This window comes from Zonotrichia albicollis, chromosome 6, assembly GCF_047830755.1.
Source record: "Zonotrichia albicollis isolate bZonAlb1 chromosome 6, bZonAlb1.hap1, whole genome shotgun sequence".
Taxonomy (NCBI): Eukaryota; Metazoa; Chordata; class Aves; order Passeriformes; family Passerellidae; genus Zonotrichia; species Zonotrichia albicollis.
In genome coordinates this window covers 30290744-30315015 of record NC_133824.1, presented here as the reverse complement: position 1 = coordinate 30315015, position 24272 = coordinate 30290744, and the positions used below count along the sequence as shown (strand labels likewise).

General features: G+C 42.8%; 1 protein-coding gene across 8 annotated transcripts in view; it reads left to right on the top strand.

Annotated features, from left to right (window-relative positions):
- Window positions 1–24272, top strand: part of MAPKBP1 (mitogen-activated protein kinase binding protein 1) — a 100968-nt gene that overhangs the window by 47240 nt on the left and 29456 nt on the right. For 7 of the 8 annotated variants that reach the window (XM_074542995.1, XM_074542990.1, XM_074542997.1 and 4 more), the window contains 15 exons: window positions 6140–6202; window positions 6779–6836; window positions 9782–9952; window positions 12865–13002; window positions 13616–13798; window positions 14389–14406; window positions 14945–15105; window positions 15494–15683; window positions 16694–16840; window positions 17715–17899; window positions 18010–18101; window positions 18470–18595; window positions 20230–20300; window positions 20741–20862; window positions 21765–21840. In XM_074542995.1, the coding sequence (XP_074399096.1) occupies window positions 6140–6202; window positions 6779–6836; window positions 9782–9952; window positions 12865–13002; window positions 13616–13798; window positions 14389–14406; window positions 14945–15105; window positions 15494–15683; window positions 16694–16840; window positions 17715–17899; window positions 18010–18101; window positions 18470–18595; window positions 20230–20300; window positions 20741–20862; window positions 21765–21840 (1801 nt within the window). The remainder of the gene's footprint in view (window positions 1–6139; window positions 6203–6778; window positions 6837–9781; window positions 9953–12864; window positions 13003–13615; window positions 13799–14388; window positions 14407–14944; window positions 15106–15493; window positions 15684–16693; window positions 16841–17714; window positions 17900–18009; window positions 18102–18469; window positions 18596–20229; window positions 20301–20740; window positions 20863–21764; window positions 21841–24272) is intronic. The other variant, XM_074542993.1, reaches the window with a different exon arrangement.

The following is a 24272-nucleotide window of genomic DNA, read 5'->3' as shown; positions in this document are numbered from 1 at the left end:
AGAGTATGTGTGGTTGGCAATCAGAAATTTCTACCCTATTAGTTTAGTGATACTAAATATATCACTGACTTTCTTTTTCACAGTGGGTTTCTTGTTCGGTATTCGTGGCTTTTCATTAGCCTGCGTTGGTTTCTGAAGCATGAATTTTGCTGCACCTCTCAGGCTCCCACCTTTTTAGTTCTCTCTGTCACAGATTGGTACAGGGAGCTCTGGAGGCTTTTCTGCTCAGGCAGTGACATCCAGCTCTTAACCTCTCAACAGATAGATCTTTCTTCTCAGCATGCATGTAATTAATACAGTTTGCTTGAAAATACCTATTCAGTTACATAGTCAGTGTGCACATCCTCTCATCACTGCTAACTCACTCCCAGTACTGGCTATGAATTAAAGAAGCTTTTTGGCAGGAAGAATTGCCACATAGAAAATTAGCACCAGCTTCTGTAGACACTGCTTTGCTCTGATCAAGCTTGCCATGGCAACCAATGCAGTGTAAAAAAGATTTTGTTCTTATCAAAGTCTTTTTTTCCTCATGCATTTAGTGCATAGGAAGCTTTTGCACTCTCATTTGAATAGCTTTGGGTGAGGGGAAAAGAGCAAGGTATGAGCCAGAAATTGAGAAATGGACCAATTTTGAAGGGATGGGACTGTTAACTCTTTTCATTTTTTCTTGCAGTGGCATGAAAGGAGTATATTGTGGGGAAGAAAAAAAGAAAGAAAGCTAGTGTTTGTTTTCATGTCTTAATGGAGTTTTCTTTCCTCTGTACAGCATCCTCTTCATAGCATAGGCTCCATGCATTTGGGAGAGGAGGGCTTGACACATGAGTTTTCCCTACAGTCATGTGTCCCACAAGATAAGGCAACACTGAGCTGGTTTGTAGCTTGGAAAGGAATGCTACTGCAGCCTTTAAATTTCCCAAACCCCTTGTAAGGGGAACCTGTAGAGGAAGAAAAAGCAAAAACACACTTCTGCAGAAATTTGATTTTTGTCAGCTTGCTGAGGAAGGAGATGGTGGGGTAAGGCAGCTGTTAATAGAGGGATGTTGTGGGAAACAGGAGGACAATGAGAAGAATAAAACACCCAGAAACTATAATTTGGTAAGTGCAGAAGTGAAGCCAGTAGAAGAAAAGTCAGAAGTGAAGGTGGAGTGACCCACTGCCACTGATTTAGTGAGTCAGATACTTTGTGTAAATGTGATACTGACATCTGATTCTTCTTCACTCCTTATATGATATTTAGCCAAGAAAAATTGCTCATTTTTTATATTTTGTGGGTCTTTTTGCTTTTGCTGGAGCCAGTGGAAACTACTGTGACATTCCATGCCTACCTTCTCCTTTCCTCTCCCTCCCTATTTTTCATCTGCGTATATGATGCACAGTTGTGAAGATACAACCTCCATGGAGGTTTGGAAAGCTCTGCAAGGAACCTTTCTTGTTGGCTGATATAAATGAGCTCCCTGATGGACAATGCTTATGTTGTCGGTAAAAACCTTTGACACTGCTGTGAGAGCTAGTTCTGTCCTTCCCTTGTGTTCTTGTGTCCCTGGATGTCACACAAGAAAGAGGCATACTGGGAAGGATTGCCCAGCTGAGCTGTTTATAAAAGCTGCTTGCACCAGGAAGGTGTGCTTAATGGTTGTGAGGTGGAACCATAGCCCTAGAAATAATGCCTTTCAATATGTGTGCCATTGCCTACAGCCTGTGCAGGAGCCAGCATGCAAACAAACAGGACACTTGATCCCAGCTGCCTGATGTATGGTTTGTACAGCTGTAATCCATACAGCAGTGAATGGTTTCTATAAATGTCTTGGAAGTCAGAATCTACTTGTGGATTAGAAAGGTGCTGTGATCATCAAGCCTTGTCTGCAGCTGCAGAGGAGATAGGGTTTGTGCTGAAACAAGAGGGCTAAGAGTGTTGATGTTCTCAACAGCTGATGTGTGCCAGGCTCTGTAGGTCTCATGAGGTGTTTCTGGAGCTAGCCTTGGTTTGCATGTTGGTACTAGCATTCAAAAATATCTCTTCAGACAAAGGTCTCTTGAGCACTTGAATTTGTTTTGAAAGCTTCAGTTTGGGAAAGGGGTGGAGTGTGTGGAACAGGTGATGTGTCCATTGTGGAACCTTGGGTTTGAAGTACTTTGCTTTGTCTACATGCACAGTTGGAAGCTGTGAATAGAAAGATCAGTGCTCTCTTGCCATTTATCCTTTCCTATCCCTCTGGCTGCAAAATACTGAATGCAACCTTATAAAGAAGCAAAGGTGGAGGATGGTTATTTGGGTGTATGCTCTTTGATGCAACTAATTTTCCATGGTAGTTATATTTATTATTTTAACTAGTGTAAGATTGAAGCAAGCATAAATGGAAAGGAGTAGATATTTTGACTCACTCGAGGGCTTGGTAGCCTTACTGGATAGGAGGCAGTGTGGAGTAGGTGGGTCAGCAACCTGATCATTCAGTGTCTCTGTTCAGTTTATTTTGCTAGACTGATTTCCTTTGCTAAAATGGACCATGCCCAGAGTATTAATGGGCTCTGAAATACTTTATTTAGGAAGCTGCTGCAGGTTCTGCTGGACTGAGCTGAGCTGTGTCTGAGCAGGCAGTGAAGGCCACCCTGTGTCACTGAGCAGCTTAGGTTGTAAAAGAACCTCTGATCATGGACCATTAACCTAACACTGCCAAGCCGCCACTAAACCATGCCCCTGTGTGCCACATCTTCACCTATTTTAAATACCTCTGGGGATGGCAACCCAACTGCTTCTTTGGGCAGCCTGTTCCAGTGCTTGACAAGCTTTTCTGTGAAAAAATATTTCCTAATATCCAGTCTAAACATTTCTGATGCAACTTGAGGCTGTTTCCTAACACTCTGAGGAGATTAAAGAACTAGAAATAGTTTTTGCCTGTTGTGGAAATGTGTTCTTTAGGATGGAATGACTAGAAACCTTCCCAAGCATTTTGAGAAGGAGCTAGTATACAAACTTGCATGCTCCTGACTTTCAGAACAGAATCTGTGCCCCACTGTATGATTGATGGTTTGAGGTTTTCCATCTTGCTTAATAGAGTGTCCTTGGAGTTGGCTGAAGTCTTTATTGCCCTTGTGTGTGACAGAGGAGGAGAGGAATGGTGGAAAATCAGCATGGGACAGCATTGCAGTTGGGTAGCTTTTATTGGGTAGTAGTTAATTTAAGAAAACAAGTTCAGAAAACTAATTAATCCTGGCTAAATGGCTTTGTTGGCAAGAAGGTCATAACTAATTACTAAGTTATGTTAATTATTAACCAACAAATCTAAATATCTTCTTTTGCTGAGCTTATGAGTTAAAATTACTACTTTGTGATATAAATTAATCCTTGCTTACCTGTAAGGAGACACTGTGATTTATCCCCCTGCTCCTCCAGTTAGTGTTTATTAATTATGGGTCAAACTCAGTGAATCAAGTATAGTTGTCTTAAGACAAAGTTAAAATATCCACACTTGTGATAGCTGCTCTGACATTAGGAGCTGTGTGGCTCTTGAAATGGTCTGTTGATTTCCCTTGGTGTGTGAGCTGGGTGGTGCTCTTACCTCCCCTGTAGGCTCTGGGTTTGGCCAAGGTCTGGAGAGGGGGGGGGAAGCCTGCTGGCACACAGGCTGTTCTGGGGTGGTGCTGTGCTAAAATTCATGATTGTAAGTGGCAAAAGTTCAGCCCTATAGGTTAATAATGGCAAAACCCTGGACCTTTGTGGCCCACTACACTATTCTAGGAAGTGGTTTGTTTGCTTGCCTGGTTTGAAGACCGCGGTTTATATTTTGTATCTTTCCTCTGTTTTTTTAAACTGTGTTCACTTCTCTGAAGTCCTGTTTCTCTGCTGAGTTCCTCACAATGAAACAGAAACTTGACTTTAAGAGCTGCGTAAGAAAGTCTTTGTGAAGATTTCATCTCTTCCTTTTATTCTTTATGGTTTTCTGAAGCTTATTTTAAGCACAATTCATCCATATTTTAACTCTGCAGGATTTTGGTCCATTAACCCTATCCAACCATAATGGGGTTTTTGCTTTGCTTTTCTGATTAGCTGGAAGCTCAGGATTAGATAGATTTTCACATCTGCTAACTTCCTATTTCATATCTTGTGATTTGCAAGGCTTAACCTTTCCTGACTTGTTAATGGAACACAATCCACCTGCTTCTTTGCACTAATCCCTGAGAAATATGTAGCATGGCTTTGACTTGAAACTCTCCAGTTTGATTCCCCAGGGTAAAAAGGATCAATTCTGGTCTGAGCAAACTGCTTATCTACACTTTCTCTGCTCTTCCACTAGGCTACATCTCCAACCATGGCTCTCTGCCCTTCAACTGTCAAGAAAGTTTGGTGCCTTTATTACCTTGGCCTTCAGGGTAGGGTATGAGTGGATAGGGATGTGTGAAATGGCATGGCTGGAGAGTAGTGTAAAGGAGGGGAGGGCATATCCTGTGCTTCCTTGGTGCTTTGGATGCTGGCTTTGAGCTAGCAATGTTAATGGAGTGTGGAAGGTCCAGCCAAGTATTTAAAGCATTGGTGTGTCACTCCTCTTTTCTGCCCTCTTTTCTAAATTGACACTCCTTGTGGCAGTGTAGCCTGGTCAGACCAAAGCTGCCAGGACTAGGTGAGGGAATGCCAGAGGCATTGCAGGGCCCTGTCTCCCCTGAGCTATGCCTGTAGCACTCGTGGCCCTGCCTTGTGCTGGGGATGTGCAGTGGGGCCTGGAAGGATACGGCTCTCGTTCCAGGCAGTGTGGTGCCAGGCTGTGCCTTGTCCTGGGTGTGAGTGTGAATTGAAATGTTGGTGAGCTCTGTAGGTGAGGTTCTGCAGTGGATTTCTGGGGTGCCTCAGCTTTTTGCCCTTCTAATTGGCTGTTTCAGGCCAACTCCTCTACTTCTCCTGTGTCCTGCATGTTTCTCCCAGTGATTGATGTCTGTAGCCTGGCTTGTGTTGCAAGCAAGCCCCCAGCACGATGGTGATGTGAGTGAACTCCTCAGTGCAGCAAAGGCTGCTGGCAGTGGAGCAGGGACATCCTGCAGTGCTCCCCCAACACTGCAGTGAAGGAGGAGCTGGGACTCTCCAAACTCCAGCAGTGTTCTTGTAGCAGGACAGACAAACTCCACAGTTTCTATTTTAGATGTGAAGTGAAAAATACAGCACAAGGTCATCAGAACAATTGTTCCTGTAGCTTTTTATTCCCATAACAGCATTTTCTGTTACTGGTTGTTACTGTGCTCTGCTGCAAGACAAATGCTGTTACCTGAAGATTTAAAAATGGTGTATAGGATGTTTGTAGAGAATGGGGAAGGCTGCAGTATCTGTGACAGCTGTAGGTTTAGTTGTGGTGGGCTGAGGCATGGAGGCAATGTGCTATGGGCAAGAATAGTGGTAGATGGGGTCTCTTTTCCTTCCTTCCCCCCCATGTCAGCAACAGAGGTGTTGTGCTTACAGTGGAGGTGATTATAGTGCTTACCAGGAGCTTAGTATTGCTTGCTTTAGCAGTTCATCTTACTGAGGGATATCTACAAGGCCCCTGAGCAAGCTGTTTATGCAGATGGACTTCTTAGGTCAATACTTTTTTGGCATCGTATGTCTCACTTCTCAGCTGGCCAGTCCCTTCTTGTGCTGTACTCAGTGGTTTGTGTCCTGTCTATTGTTAAGGTCAGGCACAGAAATTTAGTGCCTTTAACTTCCCAAATCTTTTCCAAAAGATCCCCTCTTTCCTTCTTCCCTATTGTCTTACTCTTGCACCCTCTTTGGTGCCCAGCACACAGGGTCACTTTTACAACAGGGGGCATAATCCATTAGGGCTTTGCACAAGTTTTCATGGTCAAACTTTCTGTTCAGCTTGAACAATCGATCTCAGGGCTCCTGGAGGGTGGAAAGATAATTATTTATGGTATTAGCAAATGGTATTCCTCAACATAAAAGAGATGTGATTTCCCTCTGGATTGTTCTTTTGCTTTCTGTTTTTTAGTTAACCTCAGTTCAGTCTGAGATTAGGGGATAAAACAGCTTTTTGGGACTACTTTTGCTGCTCTTTTTAATTTTTTTTTTTTTTAGCTTTTCCAGCAAGGATAGCTCTTTGGTTATCTTTATGCATGTGGTGATGTAATCTCTCTTTGTTTTTGTGTTTCCTTTGTCTAGGTGTGTTGTTGTGCTGTTCAACCCTAGAAAAAATAAGCAACACCATGTTCTAAACAGCTCCAGGTGAGTAAAGCTTTAAGCTGGACTTGTTTTCTGTGAGGTGAATTCAAGACTTTTATAGCTTGACTGAAGTGCAGGAGGAGCTGCTGTTGCTCCAGGCTAAATCCCCTTGGTTGGAGTTGCCTTGGGGACAGGCTGCCTGCAGCTTTGACTCCAGCTCCTTCTCACATGAGGTGCTATTGCTGACAAAGTACCACCTCGTAAACATTGGATCCCAAGAGGAACTGGTAATGGTCATGACATGGAGGGGATCTTACTACAGTTCCTTGGTATCTGACTTTTTTTTTCTCCACCTAAAATGATGACCTCGTTATTGAAGCCAGCAGTGTGACATGGTCCTGCACCTGGAATAAAGGTGCAGCAATGACCCTCAACTTTTGGAGCCTTTCTGCTGCTGTAAGCTGCTGTTTGAGGCTTGGGCAGCAGGGAATCCCAATGGTAAAGCAAAACCATTATGTCAGGTTATTATGGGTGACTTCAACATTTTTTCAGTTCGTCCCAACCTACTCCCCAGTCATGATGTATTGAAATGAAATCACATGTTGGAAATGTTTCTCAGCGTTATTTTCTCTGTTTTAGGAAAACAATTACAGCACTTGCTTTCTCTCCAGATGGAAAATATTTGGTTACAGGAGAGGTAAGTGTGAGAGGAGAGAGGGTGCACCTTGTCCACCTTGAAGCAGGGCAGAGTGGCTTAGAAGAAACAGGCTGTTTTCACACAGAGGAGTTCCAGTGTTGCCTCATTGTTCAGTGGGCCTGCTGGCTTATGGGTGGCACTGGGTGCTCCAGCTGGGAGTTTTTTAACATGTCAGCTTTGGGGATGGGTCTTCTGGAGTGTCATCTGTGGGCTGAAGGTAGAGTGAAAATAAGCAAGAGGACACAGAGCATTGTTCTACTCTAGCATCAATGAAGAGTACTTGGATGGTCCAGAATATTGGCCTGAGCTTAGCACTGTCCCTTCAGGATTTCAGGAAGTAACTGAAGCCAGAAACAGTGTTGCAGGAAAAAAGAAAAGTGCACCTGGAGTGGAGTTTTAGGAATAGTCACAGAAGATGCTGGTGCCTGTGGTTTGGCACTGTTTGTTTGGCTGGAAGCAACAATTGCTTTCTCTTTCCCAGCATGCCCAAAGGGGAGAATAAGGATGAGTATGCTGTGTGTCTGTTCTGCATTAGAAGCTCAAGACACATGCTGTGTCATGAGCCTGAAATTGCTGGATGTTAAAAATTTGCAGAAATGCTGACCTTCATATGGTTGAGCTTAGTTTGCTCTTGTGTGTGACTAATGGCAGTTTACCACCAGTCCCTGTGCCTCTGTAAGAGATGGGGAGGGAGCATGTGTGAGACAGGTCTGAGCCTCAGCCACAGGGAGGAGAAGTGTGTCACTGTTCTGTGCTGGAGCTGTCAAGGTGGAGACTGTTCTCTCCAGAGGTCCCCAGTGTGGTCACTGTGATGGCAGCTGTCACATCCCCAGGTGGCTCCAATCCTGGGCCTGAATTCTGGATGGATCAGACCAAGGGTAGAAAGAACAGTGGGGTTTTTTTGGATGGAGGCTACCACGACAGAGAAAAACTTAGCATTAACTTTCCATCATTAGATGTTGTGATTAGGGCTTTTTTGTGAAAACGTGAGGTTTCATAGCTCATAGTATTCAGTTCTGATGATTCTGGTACCTTCTTTTGTTTTCATTTTTATTTTAATTTCTGGTGCTCCATGCTTTTCATTAGGAGTAAGAAAAATGGTAAAAAATGAAGTGAGAACTTTTCTGTTTGAAAATTTATTGGGGTAAATGGCGAATTAAAATCATTAAAAAAAGAAAAAGCTGTTCCAGTTATCCTGGAATTTGTAGGGCTTTTGTTGTTATTCTTGTTGTTGTAGCGGGGTTTTTCGGGATTTTGTGGGGGATTTTTGTTGTTTTTTTTTTCTTTTACCCTTGTTGCAAAACATGTCTCCTCTTGCCCTATTGTAAAACCATTTCTTTTTTTCAGTATCCTCCCTCGTGTCTGACATTTGAATTATTGCTTAGTGTAGCAGTGTCCCCTGCTGGTGCCAGCAGTCGTGTCTTAGTTCATCCCCTGTCCCACAGGGAAATGCTTTCTGAGTTCACTTTCTCAAGATCCCTTGTAGCTGCATTATGCTAATTTTGCCTAATAACACCTTAGTTTTCTGTATGGCTGGCTTTTCAGGGAGGAGAGCATGGAGGTTAGTCCTTGGCTGCCGTACATATTAAATGCATTTTACATATTTCAAATTCATAAGAAAACTCTTTTTTTTCCTCTTTTTAATTATTATTTTTTATTTCTCCTCATGGAGATGTAGAGTCCATGGGGATCACACAGAACTGCCTTTTGGTGAGAATTTCTTAAAAGATGAAATGCAAATTCAGTTTGTTAAGGTCCTGGGGTGTATGCTAAGTTACTGGGAAATAGTTATATATATGTATGTGCTCAGTTGTAGCAGTTGTTCTGAAGAGCAGCTGATTCAGCTCATTGTAATATCTTGCCAGCCACCTTGAGACCTGAGCTCTGTGCTGCAGGAGGGAGAACTGTACCAACTGCAGTTAAATCTGACCATGGCATTTTTCCAGGCCACAAGCAGTTGCTTAGCAGAGCCTTTGAACAAGGCAATTAAAGCATCCACAATTTTAAACTTTTAAAGCTTTGACTTCTACTTGTGATGAGAGTTGCCTCTCCCACACAATCAAATTACTACCTTAAAACCAATCAAAAAGGTACCATTCTGCCATGTTGCCATGGATATGTTATCTTACAAGCTGCTGCTTTGACAGACTTCAATGTGGAATCATGAGCAGTTACTTGAGCAAGATTTGCCCATCAAGCACATTTTTTGGCCAGCATTTCAGCTCATCTTGTGCGCCTTGTTTTAATTTGGTTTAATAACAAACAATTAAACAAAAGAATAGATTTGTCTGGCAGAAAGTGCTGAATTGGCATTTCTGTTTCTCTGGAGAGCCAACATTAAAGCAGAGGCTCTGTTCCTGCCGTGTCTTTTTCTCTGACATTACCCTGCCCGCACCCTTTCGGGTGGAATGTGTCTGTGTGTTACCTTGTGACAGAAATGGTGCTGCTAGCTTCTCAGAGGCTTCCCTCAGGTGGTGTGTGAGAGTTCCCACAACAGCCATGTCATGGTTTTGTATGGCATATCTCAGATGTCTGTGTTGTGTTAGGAGCAGAAGATGGGAGGGCTTTTCATTCACTGGGTCTAGGGATAACAATCTATTATAATCCTTTTCACAAGCAGGCTGTAAATTCCCATTACAAACACCAGGGATGTGCATCAAAAGTATTGTTCTGGCTAAATCAGGGACTAGCATTTTGTGAGTAGCATAAGAAAAGGTTTAAAGCAGGGGAGGTGGTATTAATTTGCACAGCTGTTGAAATGCATATAGTCCTTAGGTTGTTGGTCTCAACCTGGGCTTTAAAGAATCAGAGGAACTGCTAAACCTATTGTGAGTGCACCATGTAGGCATCTTTTTCCAAGTTCCTGCACATTTACATGCTTGAATGTGTCAGAACTGATTTTGGGTCTACCCCTCCTGTTCTGTGTCTGTTCCTGTCCCTTCCAGAGCGGACACATGCCAGCAGTTCGGGTGTGGGACGTGGCTGAGCGAACCCAGGTGGCAGAGCTCCAGGAGCACAAGTATGGTGTGGCCTGTGTGGCCTTCTCCCCCAGCTCCAAGTACATTGTGTCTGTGGGGTACCAGCATGACATGATTGTCAACGTGTGGTCATGGAAGGTAAGTTTTCTAGGAGGTCGGGTGGACCACGCGGTGCTGCTAAATCAGAAAGAGCTTCTGGTCTGACTGTAAACTACTTCAGTTCCATCTTGCTTTCTGTTTTTTAAAATTCTGTAGTTTTTGTTTGGCTTTTGACATTCATAGACACGGACAAATTTGGACAAGAGAGAAAGCTATGGTCCCTTAGGGAAGGTCTAAGTCATTTCCATGAAGGGATATTCTTTATGCTTGGGAATGTGTTACATTTTTCTGTCCAGCCAGAAAAGCCTGGACTTTGAAACCTTGCCAAACCATTGTGTTTTTTAGAGGCTTATTAAAAACTAATTTATGAGGTTAAGGAAGGAAACTCTCATCAGCCAGAGATTTCTTTTGTAGTGGAGTGGATACTCTTGGCTTGCTTTGATTTTTTTTATGTCAGAGTTTGTGATACTCTGGTCCCGTCCCTGATGGGTGAGAAGGGGAATATAGGGAATTCATAATGGGTGAAAGTGAAGGAAAGTTGCTCTGCCTGTCACTGGATTGAGGCAAGTCTTGGTAGAAACAAAGCCTGTGTCTTATCCTCTAGTGAACATTTAAGCATTTGGTTTTTGTAGATAAGAAAAGAAACATTTATTTTTAGTAGGCTAGGAATCCTTTGTATTAATAGATGCTCCTGCTAACTCTTCAAGTGCTGTAACCCTCTCTAAAAGAGATATGATTTAAGAAAAAAAAAATCAATGCATTTGTTAAATCTCACAGGATCATAGAATGGTTTGGGTTGGAAGGGACCCTAAAAATTGCCTAGTTCCAATTCCCCTGCCATTGGCAGGATTACCTCCCACTAGACCAAGTGGAAACCCCATCACAGCCCTGTCCAATCTGGCCTTGAACATTCCTGGGGATGGGGCATCCTCAACTTCTCTGGGCAGGCTGCTCCAGTGCCTCACCACCTTCACAGTAAAGAATTTCTTCCCAATAGCTAATATGGATCTATCTTCTTTCAGTTTAAAACCATTACTGCTTGTCCTATCACTACAGTTCCTGATGAAAAGTCCTTCCCCATGTTTTCTGTAGGTCTTCTTTAGGTACTCAGAGACTCCTCTTCTCTTGTAGCTTCTAAGCCCACACTAATTTAGTATGTTACTCTCTTCATCACATTTACTGTAATTTAATCTTCGTCACATGTGCTGTAATTTAAGATCTCACTGTTATCTTCTGTGTGAGCTGAAGTTTGTCATTGCTATTTTTTCATATAGCTACATACTGTATGTAGTGAGAGAACCTAAATGTGTATGTCTGTGTTGCAAATTGAGTGCTCATTCTTTGGATTATTTCTAGTTATACAAATGAAAGTAGTGACTTGGACAGGGTCACAATGCATGGCATGTGTGAAACAGTACAAGTAGTTTTGCTTTCCCTTGCTTATCCAGGTTTTTCTGTTCACTGTATAGTTGTGGACATGAGAACTTCTGAGGTAAGAACTGTCTGACTCTTCCCTGCTGAGGAACACACTTTAAGCTTATGCTCCAGACTGGGATGGGAGCTCTTGCTGGCCTTTACTTTGCAGGCTGGGCACCAAAACTAGATATACTTTACCTGACCAAAGTCAATAAAGACTGCGGATACAGGTCTCCTGAAGTGTTTTCCTTCACTTTTAACCACAACACTTCTATCCTCTGTGCTGCTGCTTTTATTTCCCCATTTTTCCTGACTGGTAGACCTAGTCATTTGACTGTGATGGGAAAGAAAATCCATGTTGTCTGTAGGATTCCCTTGCTTCCCTAAATAAAGACCACAGCAATGATCCAGATACTGAGGTCTGCAAGGGTCCTAAGCTTTTCTCTGTCCATTGTCTTGAAAGAAGTTATGATAATTGCTGCCTTTCCTTCATTCTGGGTTGGGGGATCCTCCATGGTGATGGTCCAGCAGGCTAGACTCCCCTTGTGCTGGTTTCTTCAGTTCTCCCCACAGTCCAGTGGGGCCCTTGGAGTGATGTGGTTTGTGAGCTAGGGCATTGTGCTGGAAGACTGGGAGCAGCTGAATCCCTGAAAAGAAGGGTAAAGGAAACACAGCAAGAATGAAAATGGGTGCACTGTTGTCAGTTGTGTGCTGCATGTTTGCAAATCCACAACAGACAAAGCAGAAAACTTTGCTGGGCAAAGGCAGGGAGAGGAAAACTGAGCAATGGTGCTGTGTGATGTTGCTGTCTGACCATTCTGCCTGAGCGGTGTCCATCCTGTTTTCTGTCCCTGTGTCTTTTTCCTCCTTTCCCAGACTTTGCCATTTTGGGGTGCAGATTTGAGGTGTAATAGATTTTGCTTTTTCACTTCCAGTACAGGGATGGTCTGTGTATTTTGAGTCTTTTGATAAAGTACAATGTGTTTCGAGAGAAAGAAGATTTTATGGAAGAACAAGTACAGTTTTCTCTGTGAAAAATACCATTTCCTCATCTTGAGTGCAATGGCCTCATTGCTGCCTGGGGGCTGGGGGAGTTCTTCCTTGTGCTGACCTACATCTGCATTTGCTGTTTAGGAAGGGAAATGGGTTTGCTCTGAGCTCCTGGTGATTGTGAAACCCACATGTTTGTCATGGCTCACATACCAAGCTTCTGCAGGCACTAGTGCCTGCTGATTTGTTCTTGATTATAGTTAATGTGGAATGTGAATATAAATTTGAATTTTTAATATAAATGTGAATTAAAATAAATATGAGTATAATAATATTCATTTAATATAAATGTGAATTATACTATCTGCCAAATCAATTTTCTTAGCTAATGCTGAAGAGGTTGTATATGGAGGTGAATGGGGAATAGTTTTGGTTTCATCTTTTCCCTGCTGCACTGCTTGTACTGGATATGTGCCTGTAATTGAAATTAGTTTCCTTTGCTTCTGAGCAAAGAAATTAAGCAATGTAAACAATTGTGTTTCCAGAAAAACATCGTAGTGGCAGCCAACAAAGTCTCAAGTAAGGTGACAGCAGTGTCATTCTCGGAGGACTGCAGTTACTTTGTCACTGCTGGAAATCGACATATCAAGTTCTGGTACCTGGATGACAGCAAAACCTCCAAGGTGAGAGAAAGTGCATCAAGGCCAACCTGTAAATAGGCATTTCTGTCTTAAAGCAGGGTGGGTTTTGCCCCAGTGAGCTGTGGGAAGTGGGAAACTTTTTATTTTTCTGGGATGCAAGGATAGCCTTCCACGCCTGGCTCTGAAGTGTCATGGACTGATAGCACCAAAAGCTTGTCTTGCACTGATGTAGGGATGTCACTCCTGGAGTTGCATAGCAGCATGCTTGTTCTTTAGTAGTCACATATACTGAAGAACAAATAAGCTAGGAAAGAGGTGCAGTAATTTAACTCCTTGGAGCACAGAGGTGGGGAGAGCTCTTTGACATTGGTATGAGCATCTCAAAAGGTTGTGAGTGTAATTTTGAAGAATCAGCCAAAGTGTTTAACAGTTTTAGCTGTTGTGTTATTCTCTGGGAGGCAGAATCCACCTATGGTGATTTTTCTGTGTGCTCATGAACAGTTGTAAACATGAGCAGCAAGTAAAACCTCTCCTTCTACGCAATTTACAGTTCTTTCTTTGAATCACTTCAGCACTCAGGGGTTGATGGTCTAAAAAATCACTGTCTGCCTGAAGTACCTTGCTGTATTTGTAGCAAACTGTTTTCTGTTGGTAGGTCAATGCCACTGTCCCCTTGCTGGGTCGCTCGGGATTGCTTGGAGAACTGAGGAACAACTTCTTTGCGGACGTGGCTTGTGGAAGGGGCAAAAAAGCTGACAGCACTTTCTGTATCACATCCTCAGGCCTGCTCTGTGAATTCAATGAAAAAAGGCTGCTAGACAAGTGGGTGGAGCTGAGGGTGAGTTTTACATCCTCCTATTCTGCTCAAGCAGAGCAGGAAAAACAAATAATAAGGGCACTCAGAGGTACAAGCTGACCACAAGCAGTGAAAATAATTATGCTTCTGCAACCCTGTGATTTACTCTGGAAGGCTGGGCAAGAATAGTGTTACTTCTTGTCAAAGGGATTTTACCGATTGCTGAGCCTCTTTCATTCTCACACCCCAGCATTAGAGGGACTGCTCTACTGGCAAAGCAATGTCCTTATGGCAACTCCTGTATGGTCCCTCCTGTCTTGGCTGGGGCAAGTACAATTTTAGAAGGATTCTGGTTTCTATCCACTCTGCAATGTCTTACTTGGCTTGTGCATCTCAAATGCAGATTCCCAAGGTGGTAGTTGATTTGTCTATTCTAAACCACCAGGCCTGCCCATAGTTAAGAATTTGATCACAATGTTTTTCTTTCAACTGAATGTAACGTGCCCACCTTCAGGGATCCTGTGTATTAAAATCAAGGGAAAAAGTCTGTCCACGCTTTCACTCAAGTGAAATGCCTCTTCTTTTCTTTCCTTTCCTTTCCTCTCTAAAATCTGCCTTTCACTCTCGCTCAGAATACAGACAGCTTCACAGTAAGTTGAAAAAACTTTTGCATTGAACTCATCCCCTTTTCACCACACTCCATTTTGTGCCATTTTCTGCCATTTGTACAGATCCCAAAGGGAGGGGAAGAAAATTCATTTTGTTCTGTTTCTTATCCCCTCCTGACAGGTAATGTGTTGGTGTGCGAGTACAGGGTGAGGTGCTGCTTGCCTGCCAGTGTTGTTGAATGTCACAGAAATAAAAGCAGTGTTCAGAGTAGGACTCAGCTGGAGCAAATATGTAGCTCTGCTGGCCTCCCATCATAGTGGGTGGCAGAGAAACTGGGCTTTTTTCTAACTGCTTGGGATCTACAGTGGACCTTGGCTGGAAAGTTCTTCAGAAAGGAAAAATTGATTTTTAGGCTTTTCCTTTAGGGCCTATTTACTCCCAGGGCTCGACTTCACCGCAGCTCTTCTGACCATGACTCCTTTGTCTGTCAATTCGCTGTTCTCCCTGATGTCTGTCTGGTGACCTTTGACATGAGAGCACATTTCTCATTTGCTGTCTCTTGTGCTGTGTCCTCCTCAGACCACTGTGGCAAACTGCATCTCTGTGAATCATGACTACATCTTCTGTGGCTGTGCTGACGGCACCGTGCGGATTTTTAACCCTCTGAACCTTCACTTTGTCACTACTCTGCCAAAGCCACACTTCCTGGGAACTGACATCGCAAGTGTGACTGAGGCCAGGTACTGTGGAGAAGGATGGAAGGGAGCAAGGGAAGCTTGTGGGGGTTAGAACTGTTCCCCAGACCTTTGCCATCTGGAGCATGCTCTTTTTATGGATTAAAGTTGGCAGTCTGTTGCAGATCTCTCTGAGCTGTTGCAGGCTTGCCCTGTATGACTGGACTACAGTTGGATGGCAAGGAGAAAGACTTTTGCCATGGGACTCTGAGGCTTCTTTTGGGACTTTGGTTGTTCAAGAGACAGGTCTTCCTGGCTAACTACTCTGTCTACCTATAGATGCCTTTGTTCATCTCAACAGTGCCCCGTGGAGAATGTGAGCTCTCCTGTTTGTGCATTGCCCCAGCTCCTGGAGAGCACAAGTTAACCAGGCTGTTGTTCTCTCTTTGTGCAGCCGTCTTTTCTCTGGTGTGGCTGATGCGAAGTATCCAGACACCATTGCCTTGACCTTTGACCCCACCAACCAGTGGCTTTCCTGTGTATACAATGACCACAGCCTGTATGTGTGGGATGTCAAAGATCCGAAGAAAGTGGGCAAGGTGTACTCTGCTTTGTATCACTCTTCCTGTGTGTGGAACATTGAGGTATGTTGTCTGCAGACACAGGTCTTGGATTGTGAGTTGCAGCTGAGAAAGTCATCAGATGAGCTGCCAAATTTGAATGCAAATGCTGACTGTAGAGGGAATTGACTCAGATTTTCACCTGTGGTGAAAATGTGATTAGTGCATTTGCTGCTGGGCCTGGGAACAGTTCTTTGGCTGCACTGCAATGGCTGACCGAATGTGTGGTGCTACTGGGAAAAAAATCTCACCATTAAAAGGTGAGAGATGGGAGAGGGAAAGAATTAAACAAACCTGAATACAGAGCACCCTTTTAGAAAACGCACAAGAATTTATTGTTGACCTCAAAAAAACTGCTTGACGTCTGTGGTGAGTAATTGCTTCTAAGTCAAAAACATGAAGTAGTGATAAAATAGTGAACTCTGGTCCTTCTTAACATATTTACCTGGACATGTGGAAATAGCCTCTCAAGTGTCTGTCATCTTGCAGTCTGTCTAGTTGGTTTTCCCTCAGAGGGAAGGAAAGGAAGTATAGGAAACAATGGAGTTGTTAATATGTTGAAATATGTCTAACAATGGTTAGGAGAGGGGAAAGTGGAAATGTTGTGGAAAGAAAGTGGGAAGAGGTTGAGAATTCTGTTTTTATTTATTAATTGCATCTCACCCTTTCCTTCTGAATTATAAACTGACAGTAGTAGATGAAAGTTGCAAACAACAGTGCAAAGTGGTTATTGCATGATCATTGTTTGGGATTTGAGGTGCTTTCTTTGAACTATTATAAACAAAAGTTAACCGGTTTGTTGCATGCTTCTTAAGGAGGTTTTCTGTGATGAGGGAAGCTCAGTGAATATTTGTTTGAAGTCAGTATGAAGCTCTGGTCTGCAAATAGGTTTTTGTCAGAGCTGTCTGGCTTTCACCTTTAGAAAACAGAGAGGACACCCCTTTTGTCTCATTTTGTTTTGAAACTTGCTACTAGTGCCTAGGGTGCCAGATGCCAGGCCATATCATTCAGGGGTTGATTTTACTTGCCCTTAGATGTATCCAGAGGTGAAGGACAACAATCAGCCCTGCCTCCCCCCTGGTTCCTTCATCACCTGCTCCTCTGACAACACCATTCGTCTGTGGAACACTGAAAGCTCCAACATCCACGGCACAGCCCTGCACCGCAACATCCTCAGCAATGTAAGATCCTCGGTCTGGATCACCTCCTTGTCCTTGGGGTTCCTCTTCTTCACACACAGATTCCCAAGTTAAGGCCTAAATTTTTTTGTATCTCCAAGTCAACCTAGGTTTCTGTAAACTGAGCACAAATCTGGTTAAATGTATGAAGCTGAAGAAACACAAAAGGAGTACTGGGCAGAAGGACAGGTTCTCTGAAATGGTCCTGGGGATTATTGCTGTTTTCATAAACCACCCAAAGATTTCCATAAAGGCCATATGTTTCTGCATGTCTGTGATGTGTAACCACTTATAAGATTTGTTTGGAAAAAGTGAATTAAATGAAGTAGAGGTTTGGGAAATTGAATGTAAAACTTTGCACTCACTTCATCTATATAAGAGGAAGGCTAATCATACAGAGCAGTGATTACATGTGGACATTAGCTTCTGTTCTCATCTGAGTTGGAAGATCTCTGGACACAGCAGCTCTGACCTCAGGAATCATTGCTTTTTCATACAATCATTTGGAAAAAATTGCTTTTTCTGTCAGTACTCAGACTGCTGACTTAGATAATCACTAGAAGTCTTTCCTTCCACACTCTTGCTGTGTGCCCTAATATGTTGTAATCACTAATCCCAGAGCTTGTCAGTAGCAAAGGAGATGCTGCTAGTTTCTAGCTTAAATCCTTTGAAAGGGGTGATTGTGAGACACAACTGTGAAACTTCCATCCTACAATCTGTAGGGGCTTAGTGCTTGCTCCTAACTAAAAGCTCCTACCAATTACAGCATTGTTGCCAATAAAATGTTTATGTTGGCTAGGAGCTCAATTTCTAAGGCAGATGCTTTGCTTTAATATTTTGTAACTAATAAATATTTCTGGGTGTATTGTGTCCCCAGGACTTGATGAAGATCATCTATGTAGATGACAACACTCAGGTACTTCTGGACACTGATTACAACTCAGCAGGAAGTGCAGACAAAGCTGATGCACAAGTGCTGGATACAAAGGTGGGGATACGCACTGTCTGTGTGAGTCCCAGCGGGGAGCACCTGGCCTCAGGGGACAGGATAGGCACTCTCAGGTAATCCCATAAAGCTTCTAATGCAGATTGCAGACTGGTCAGGCATGAGAAAATAACCAGGTCTTGCTAATTTTATTAAACATACTGAAATGAGCCATGTTATATCCTAGAATATACGAGTTGCAGTCTCTGAAGGAAATGCTGAAGGTGGAAGCCCATGACTCAGAGATCCTATGTCTGGAATACTCCAAACCTGACACAGGTAAATGCAATTGAGCTGCTTCCCCTTTGCCTATGAATGTAATGTTGAGCAAGTCACAATGTCTAACCATGATATGTTAGAATTGTCATGCTGAACTACTCATGGATTTTAAATGAGGCTTCAGGTATTGGGCTAGTAGAGCCAGGCTTTGAAAAAGTCTTCTTTCTCTTACTCTTTATTGGAATATTGTATGTTGAGATTGCAGCTTGTTCTGTTTATTATTGTAATGCAAAATTCACGTGTATTGCTTTGTGTCCATATATGCAGTTAGCTGCAGTATAATGTTTTGTCTCCAAGAAGACTTGGGAAGCTGTTTTAAAAATGACTTTTTAAGTCATGATCTTGCAGTCTTTTTCAATTTCTAACAGGTTTAAAGCTCTTAGCTTCAGCCAGTCGGGATAGATTGATTCATGTCTTGGATGCTGGGAAGGACTATAGCCTGCAGCAAACCCTGGATGAACATTCTTCTTCCATCACTGCAGTGAAATTTGCAGGTAGCAAATCATGGCCTCCCACCAAAGCTGGATTTAAGCACTGCTATTGTCCCCTTATGGCTGTAATTTTATCTGCTTTTATCTACTGGACTAGGTCAATTTGAAGCTGCAGCTGGGTTGGTTTTGGTAATCTTTTTTAGTTGCAGTCCTAACAGAAGGTGATACTTGCCTTCTTTTCTGGTTTTGCTTTAATTTCCTCTCCTTCCTCCCTCCTAAGAGAACCTTTCCTCATAATTTCTTTGGAAAACTGTTTTCTGTAATGATTTATTCCCACTAACTAATTTCAGAGAGAACTAATTTAGGAGAACTCTGAACAGTTGTTTAAAAAAAATCACACAAAACACACACACAAAAAAATAAGTTTTGGGTAAAGTAAATTTGTGATTGTAAGCCACTGTAAGGCTTTGCATTCCTGATAATGGAGCACATTTTATCCCCAGCACTCAGTTGCTGCCAATGGTCAGACACCAGTCAGAACAGCAAGAGCTGGCTGCTCTGCCAGGGAAAGGCAGTAGCCATGGGGGACAGGAAGGCAGGCAAAGGTAGTGGCCTTTTCCACTGGCTGTGGGAAAGTACCACAGGACATGAGCAGGAACAGATCAAGTCTAGATACAGCCAGTAGTCCAGGTCACCAGGCGAATCCATAGTAATAAGACCATGGATTCAAGCTATTCAAGGTCTTGATCAGTCTGGAGTGATCAGGGTCAAGCTATGGTTTAGTGCCTGCCAGGCAAGTCCATAATAGCAGGGCAAGATGGAGTTCAGATCAGGAAGGTGAGTCCATGGATTGGGTCAGGCTTTGGCTCAGTGGGGTGCATGTCCAGGCACAAGTGTGGCTGCAGTGCTGCTGTAGTGTAGCTCAATTGGGACTCAAGGATGAGAACTCAGCTTGAAAACCACTCCCAGGTGACGGGACTCCCTGAAGCAGGGGCTCCCCAAAGCAACTGTGTGGCTTTTTCAAGTTTTTTTTTCTGGAGGATCTCCAAGTCCAGCAGCAGTTTCTCTGACAGATCTGTCTTAGCAGTGAGCTGGCCTTGAATGCAGCCAGCTGAGCTCCCACAAGATGAGGGAAGTGGGCTCAAGGCCTGGCAGCTAAGGCCTTTATGCTGGTCTATGAGCCAAGTGCTGGCATGCTCTAACTGGGTGTAGTTCAAGGACTTGCGTGGTGTTGGATACATTGTCATTACTTGGACTTTTATTGGGTGTTGCTTTGCTGAAGGAGCTGCTTCTTTATGGAAGAGTCCTAAGGGAAGAAGGGAAGCCTGACCTTGCAGCAAGAAAGATGTGTCCAGCTCTAAGGTCTGAGAAGTGCCTACTGCCTGTTTTCAGCTTCTACTGAGTGTCAGTGTGCCATGTTGCCAGAGTGCTGTGGCACACAGAGATATGAGCATATTGGTGAGGGAGAAGACAGAATTACATCCTGATCTGTTCTGAAAAGCCTCTGTGTTGGAACCTCATGCTCCCTGCGCATGAAAGACAAATGCTATTCCTGAGAAGGGGTTTCTGTTTTGCTACTTAGGGAGGAGTCAGTCTTAGCTAATCAGGACCAGAATAAATGAGCTCTGGTACAAATTCAAACATTTCCTGCACCTTGAATATGTGTTTATCTTTTATCTCTTGCCTTTTTATTCCAGCCAATGATGGGAAAGTGAGGATGATAAGCTGTGGGGCAGACAAGAGCATCTATTTCCGCACTGCGCAGAAGGTAACCTTATCACAGCTTTTTGTACACTTCTAATTTACAACCTCTCCACAAAGGAGTTACTTCAAAGAATGATATCAGAGTTTCTATATGAGCTTGTTGCTCTTTGAGCCTCAGTGCCTCTCACTGACTCGATGGAGGAGATTGCATTCAGACAAATAGTTCTGTGTAGCATGCAGCTACTCCCAGCCTGACCTCTCACAGCAGAAACAGAGACCTGTTAGGATATCTGCTTTTCCTTCACTGCCAATGCTATTGTGAAAACTGGTGAAAGAGTCTGGGCTCAAGGGAAGTTCCTTGTAGCTCCAGTCCCAGCTGCTCCCAGCAGCTCCCTGGGAAGGATTGTTTTGTGCTGCCTGTGTGAGAAGACTCATCTGTGTTTACTTGCTTTTAATAATGGATTAACAACTTGATTTTGACACAGTTGTTACCCATATGTTTAGACAGGAGAAGGGGTCCAGTTTACCCGAACACATCACATTGTTAGGAAGACCACACTTTATGACATGGATGTGGACCCCAGCTGGAAATATGCAGCTATTGGATGCCAGGATCGGAACATCAGGTTAGTTTCCTTCTCAACTTGAAAATACTTTTCCAGTCATAAATGAAGCAGCCCCGTGTCCATCGTTATGCCTCTAAGTTCTTTGTTACAGCATTTTTAGACAGATCTGAGGCACTGTGAGGCTGAACTCTGCCTTTCCTCTCAATGATAAAGAGCTTTGTATGTGTGCAATTCCCATGGGACTTGTGGCTTTTCACTGGGTTGCTCTGCAGAGCAAAGGCTTTCTACTGGGGGAGCAAGTGTGCCTTCCTTGGCACATCATTGAACTGTGGGGCAAAAACTTCTGTACTGTGGTAATTTTTGGTTTTGAAGGTACTTAGTGAACAGCTGTGGGGTCCTGTGGAATACCTGGGACTGTGGGAGCCTAAAACAGAAATAGATGTGACTGTCATTGAACAAGTGGAGCCCGTTCTCTATTTCTATCCATTTCTCCAATCTGTCTGCTTGAAAGTAAAGGAGTCTCTCTGTGGTTGTGTGTCTCCTCATATTGTAGCTGTGTGACATGTTAAGAGTTTTGGTCATAGCTAAATATCACTACTGGGTGTAATTTGGTTTTGTATTCTAGCATGAAGCGTCTTGCTCTCTTAATCCTTTGCTCTAGTATGAAGGAGCCCAGGTATTTTTACAGCAGTGAGGATTGATTGTTTATTGGCTTGAGAATAAAGCCTCGATTTTAATTCAGATGATCTGCCTTTGCATTACTTTTGGGGTGCTTTCTTGAACCATTTAAATGACTGGTGATAATATTTCATGGAGATAATTTCTCCACTTCCTGTAGTTTGGCCTCGTTTCCTGTATTTTATATGGAATGAGGAACAGGGAGAGAAAAGGATCCTGGTGACAGCAGCCCCAGAGTAGTACCTGGGCACAATGAGCCATGTTATCTTATGTCATCCCCTCAGGGTTTTCAACATAAGCAGTGGGAAGCAGAAGAAACTTTACAAGGGATCCCAAGGTGAAGATGGCACCCTTATCAAAGTAAGCTGTTTTCTTTTCTTTCCTTTTTCAATTTTCAGCTTTTCTGAATGCAGCTCAGGGACAAGAAAATGAAATACAAGTCTGAGTACAGTAATTTCTTTTTTCTTTTTCTTTCTTTATTTTCCTTGCTCCATACTTTGTCCTTTACCCTGCTGCTGCTTCCTCCTACTTCCATCCTTAAGGGCTGATAATATATTTGCGTTTCATCAGGTTAAAACAGGAAGAGAGTCAATGAATGCTGATGTTGATTTTTGATTTTTCTCGCTGTCCTGTTTCTGAAGTGAGTCACAGGACTGTGCTGTAAAAACAAGTAGAACTGCACCAATATCTGTCAGGAGATGATTTAATCCATTTAATTTAATCCTTTGCTTTCTGCTCCAGAGAGCTCATTCTGGTTTTCTTGACTGGTTTTGTTAGGATTTTTAAAGTGGAAATACCTGTTGATCAGTGTTTGTGAAGTGGATTTCAGAGGGCAAATACAAGGGAAACTGTTGAGTTGATAAAATAAAATAGTATTGGGCCTGAAAAGCCTGAGTCTCAGAGTTCTGGACAAGCATGGTACTTCTTAGGGAGAGTCTGTTTAAGTTTCCTTCCTGCTGAGTGCATCCAGGCCTTGGGCCAGGGTAGCACACCTGCTTCTGCCACTATCCGGGGCTTACCTTGGTAAATCAGGTGTGTTTGAGCTTCACAGTGGAGTGGAAGAACTGCATTCTTGTCTATAAAGGGGGAAAGCCAGCTGACAAAATCAAAATATCTCTAAAGCTGCCAAACAAGCTTCTTCATTATATTTTTTTTCACTGATAATTTTCTACTGCTGCACAGGTCAGCAGTATTATTATTAGGGACTGGAAGGAATGTCCTATGAGGAGCAGCTGAGGATTTAGGGCTTATCTAGTTTGGAGAGGAAGAGGCTGAAGGGTGACTGCATTGTTCTGAGGAGAGGACACACAGGGGGAGGTGCTGAGTGCTTCTCCCTGGGATCTGGTGACAGGATGTGTGGGAATGGTTCAAAGCTGCACCAGGGACATTAGGAAGCATTTCTTTACTGAGAGTGTGGTCAAACACTAGAACAGGAGTCCTGGAGAGGTGGTCAATACTCCAAGCCTGACAGTGTTGAAGATGCATTTGATCAGTGCATTTAATAACAAACTTTAAACATGTGGCCCTTATGGAGGAGACTAAGCTTGATGAATCTTTGGTCAACTCTGAATGGGTCAGGCAGGAGTAGATGAGATTTGTAGCTCCCTTCTAGGGGAAACTATTGATAGGTGTAAATAACCGGGTAAAAAGGGAAGGGGGAAACAAAGTTTTGTTCAGTGTCAGCTCTTCTGTTTTACAAAGAAAGATCTTTCTCTTTGCCTATTATAATTCCCACAAATTTTTTGTAAGCCAGAGCAAAGAAAATGAAAAACTGATGCTACACTTTAAACTGCTGATAAGCTTAGGTGCTTGATTAGATTTTTGTCAGACAAAAAACCATGAAATGTTCTGGGAGCCGAATTTTTTGTTCTTAATATCCTTTATGTTTTTTTGTGGGTTTTTCTTTTAATGTGTATCTCAAGTGGGGAATCTCAATTGCTTTTACTGTTGCTTTGCTCATTTTTAAGACAATTATGTAACCAAGGGATTATGGTTGTCTCTGGAATTTAAACTTTCTTGGCATGTTATTCTGAGATCATAATACACATTGCAATTTAATGAGCAGAACTCAAACAGTGACACTGGAAGCAAACATCAACAAAATAAACATAACAAACCAAAAGAGCCTTAACAAGAGCCATAACAAACCAAAAGAATTATCATTATTTAAATACCATGTCTCCTTTGAAAAAAGAGTTTATCCTCTCAGTTCCTTAAAGTTCTCTAAATTGGTGACAGTAACTGTATTTGCTGTGTAGTGCTGCTTTAGATCTGGTGAGGCATTTGCAGGGGATTTTATATTTGATCCAAGATAAAGCAACAAATAGTGCACATGAAGAAACAAACAACAAACAAAATAGCTGAAAAATGGAAATTGCAAATACTAGAGATGTGACAGCATCATTATCAAAGACAGTTTCTTGGCAGCGTTGAGTTCTTTTTTGCTTTCACTCCTGAAGACTTGAATCCTTTAATATTTCCCTTAACTCTATCATCTCTGATGATTTTTCTTTTTTTATGATGTGTGTGTTTTGGGGTGGGAGTTTCTTGGTGTTTTGTTTTGATCTTAACATAGAAGAAAGTAAGACCCCCATGGTTAAAAAAAAATAGGAGAGAAGTAGAAATCTGTCCATTGGTGGCAATACCTTCACAGTCATGAAGGCATTTAATTTAAGTGCCTTCAGTCTCTGATTAGGTTGGAGATAGTCTTAAAAGTCTGGTCAGGTTGGAGATTTGTCCTGGGATACTGGATAGGCTGGTACTCAACTGGACTCCTGTGGGGGCTACTTGCA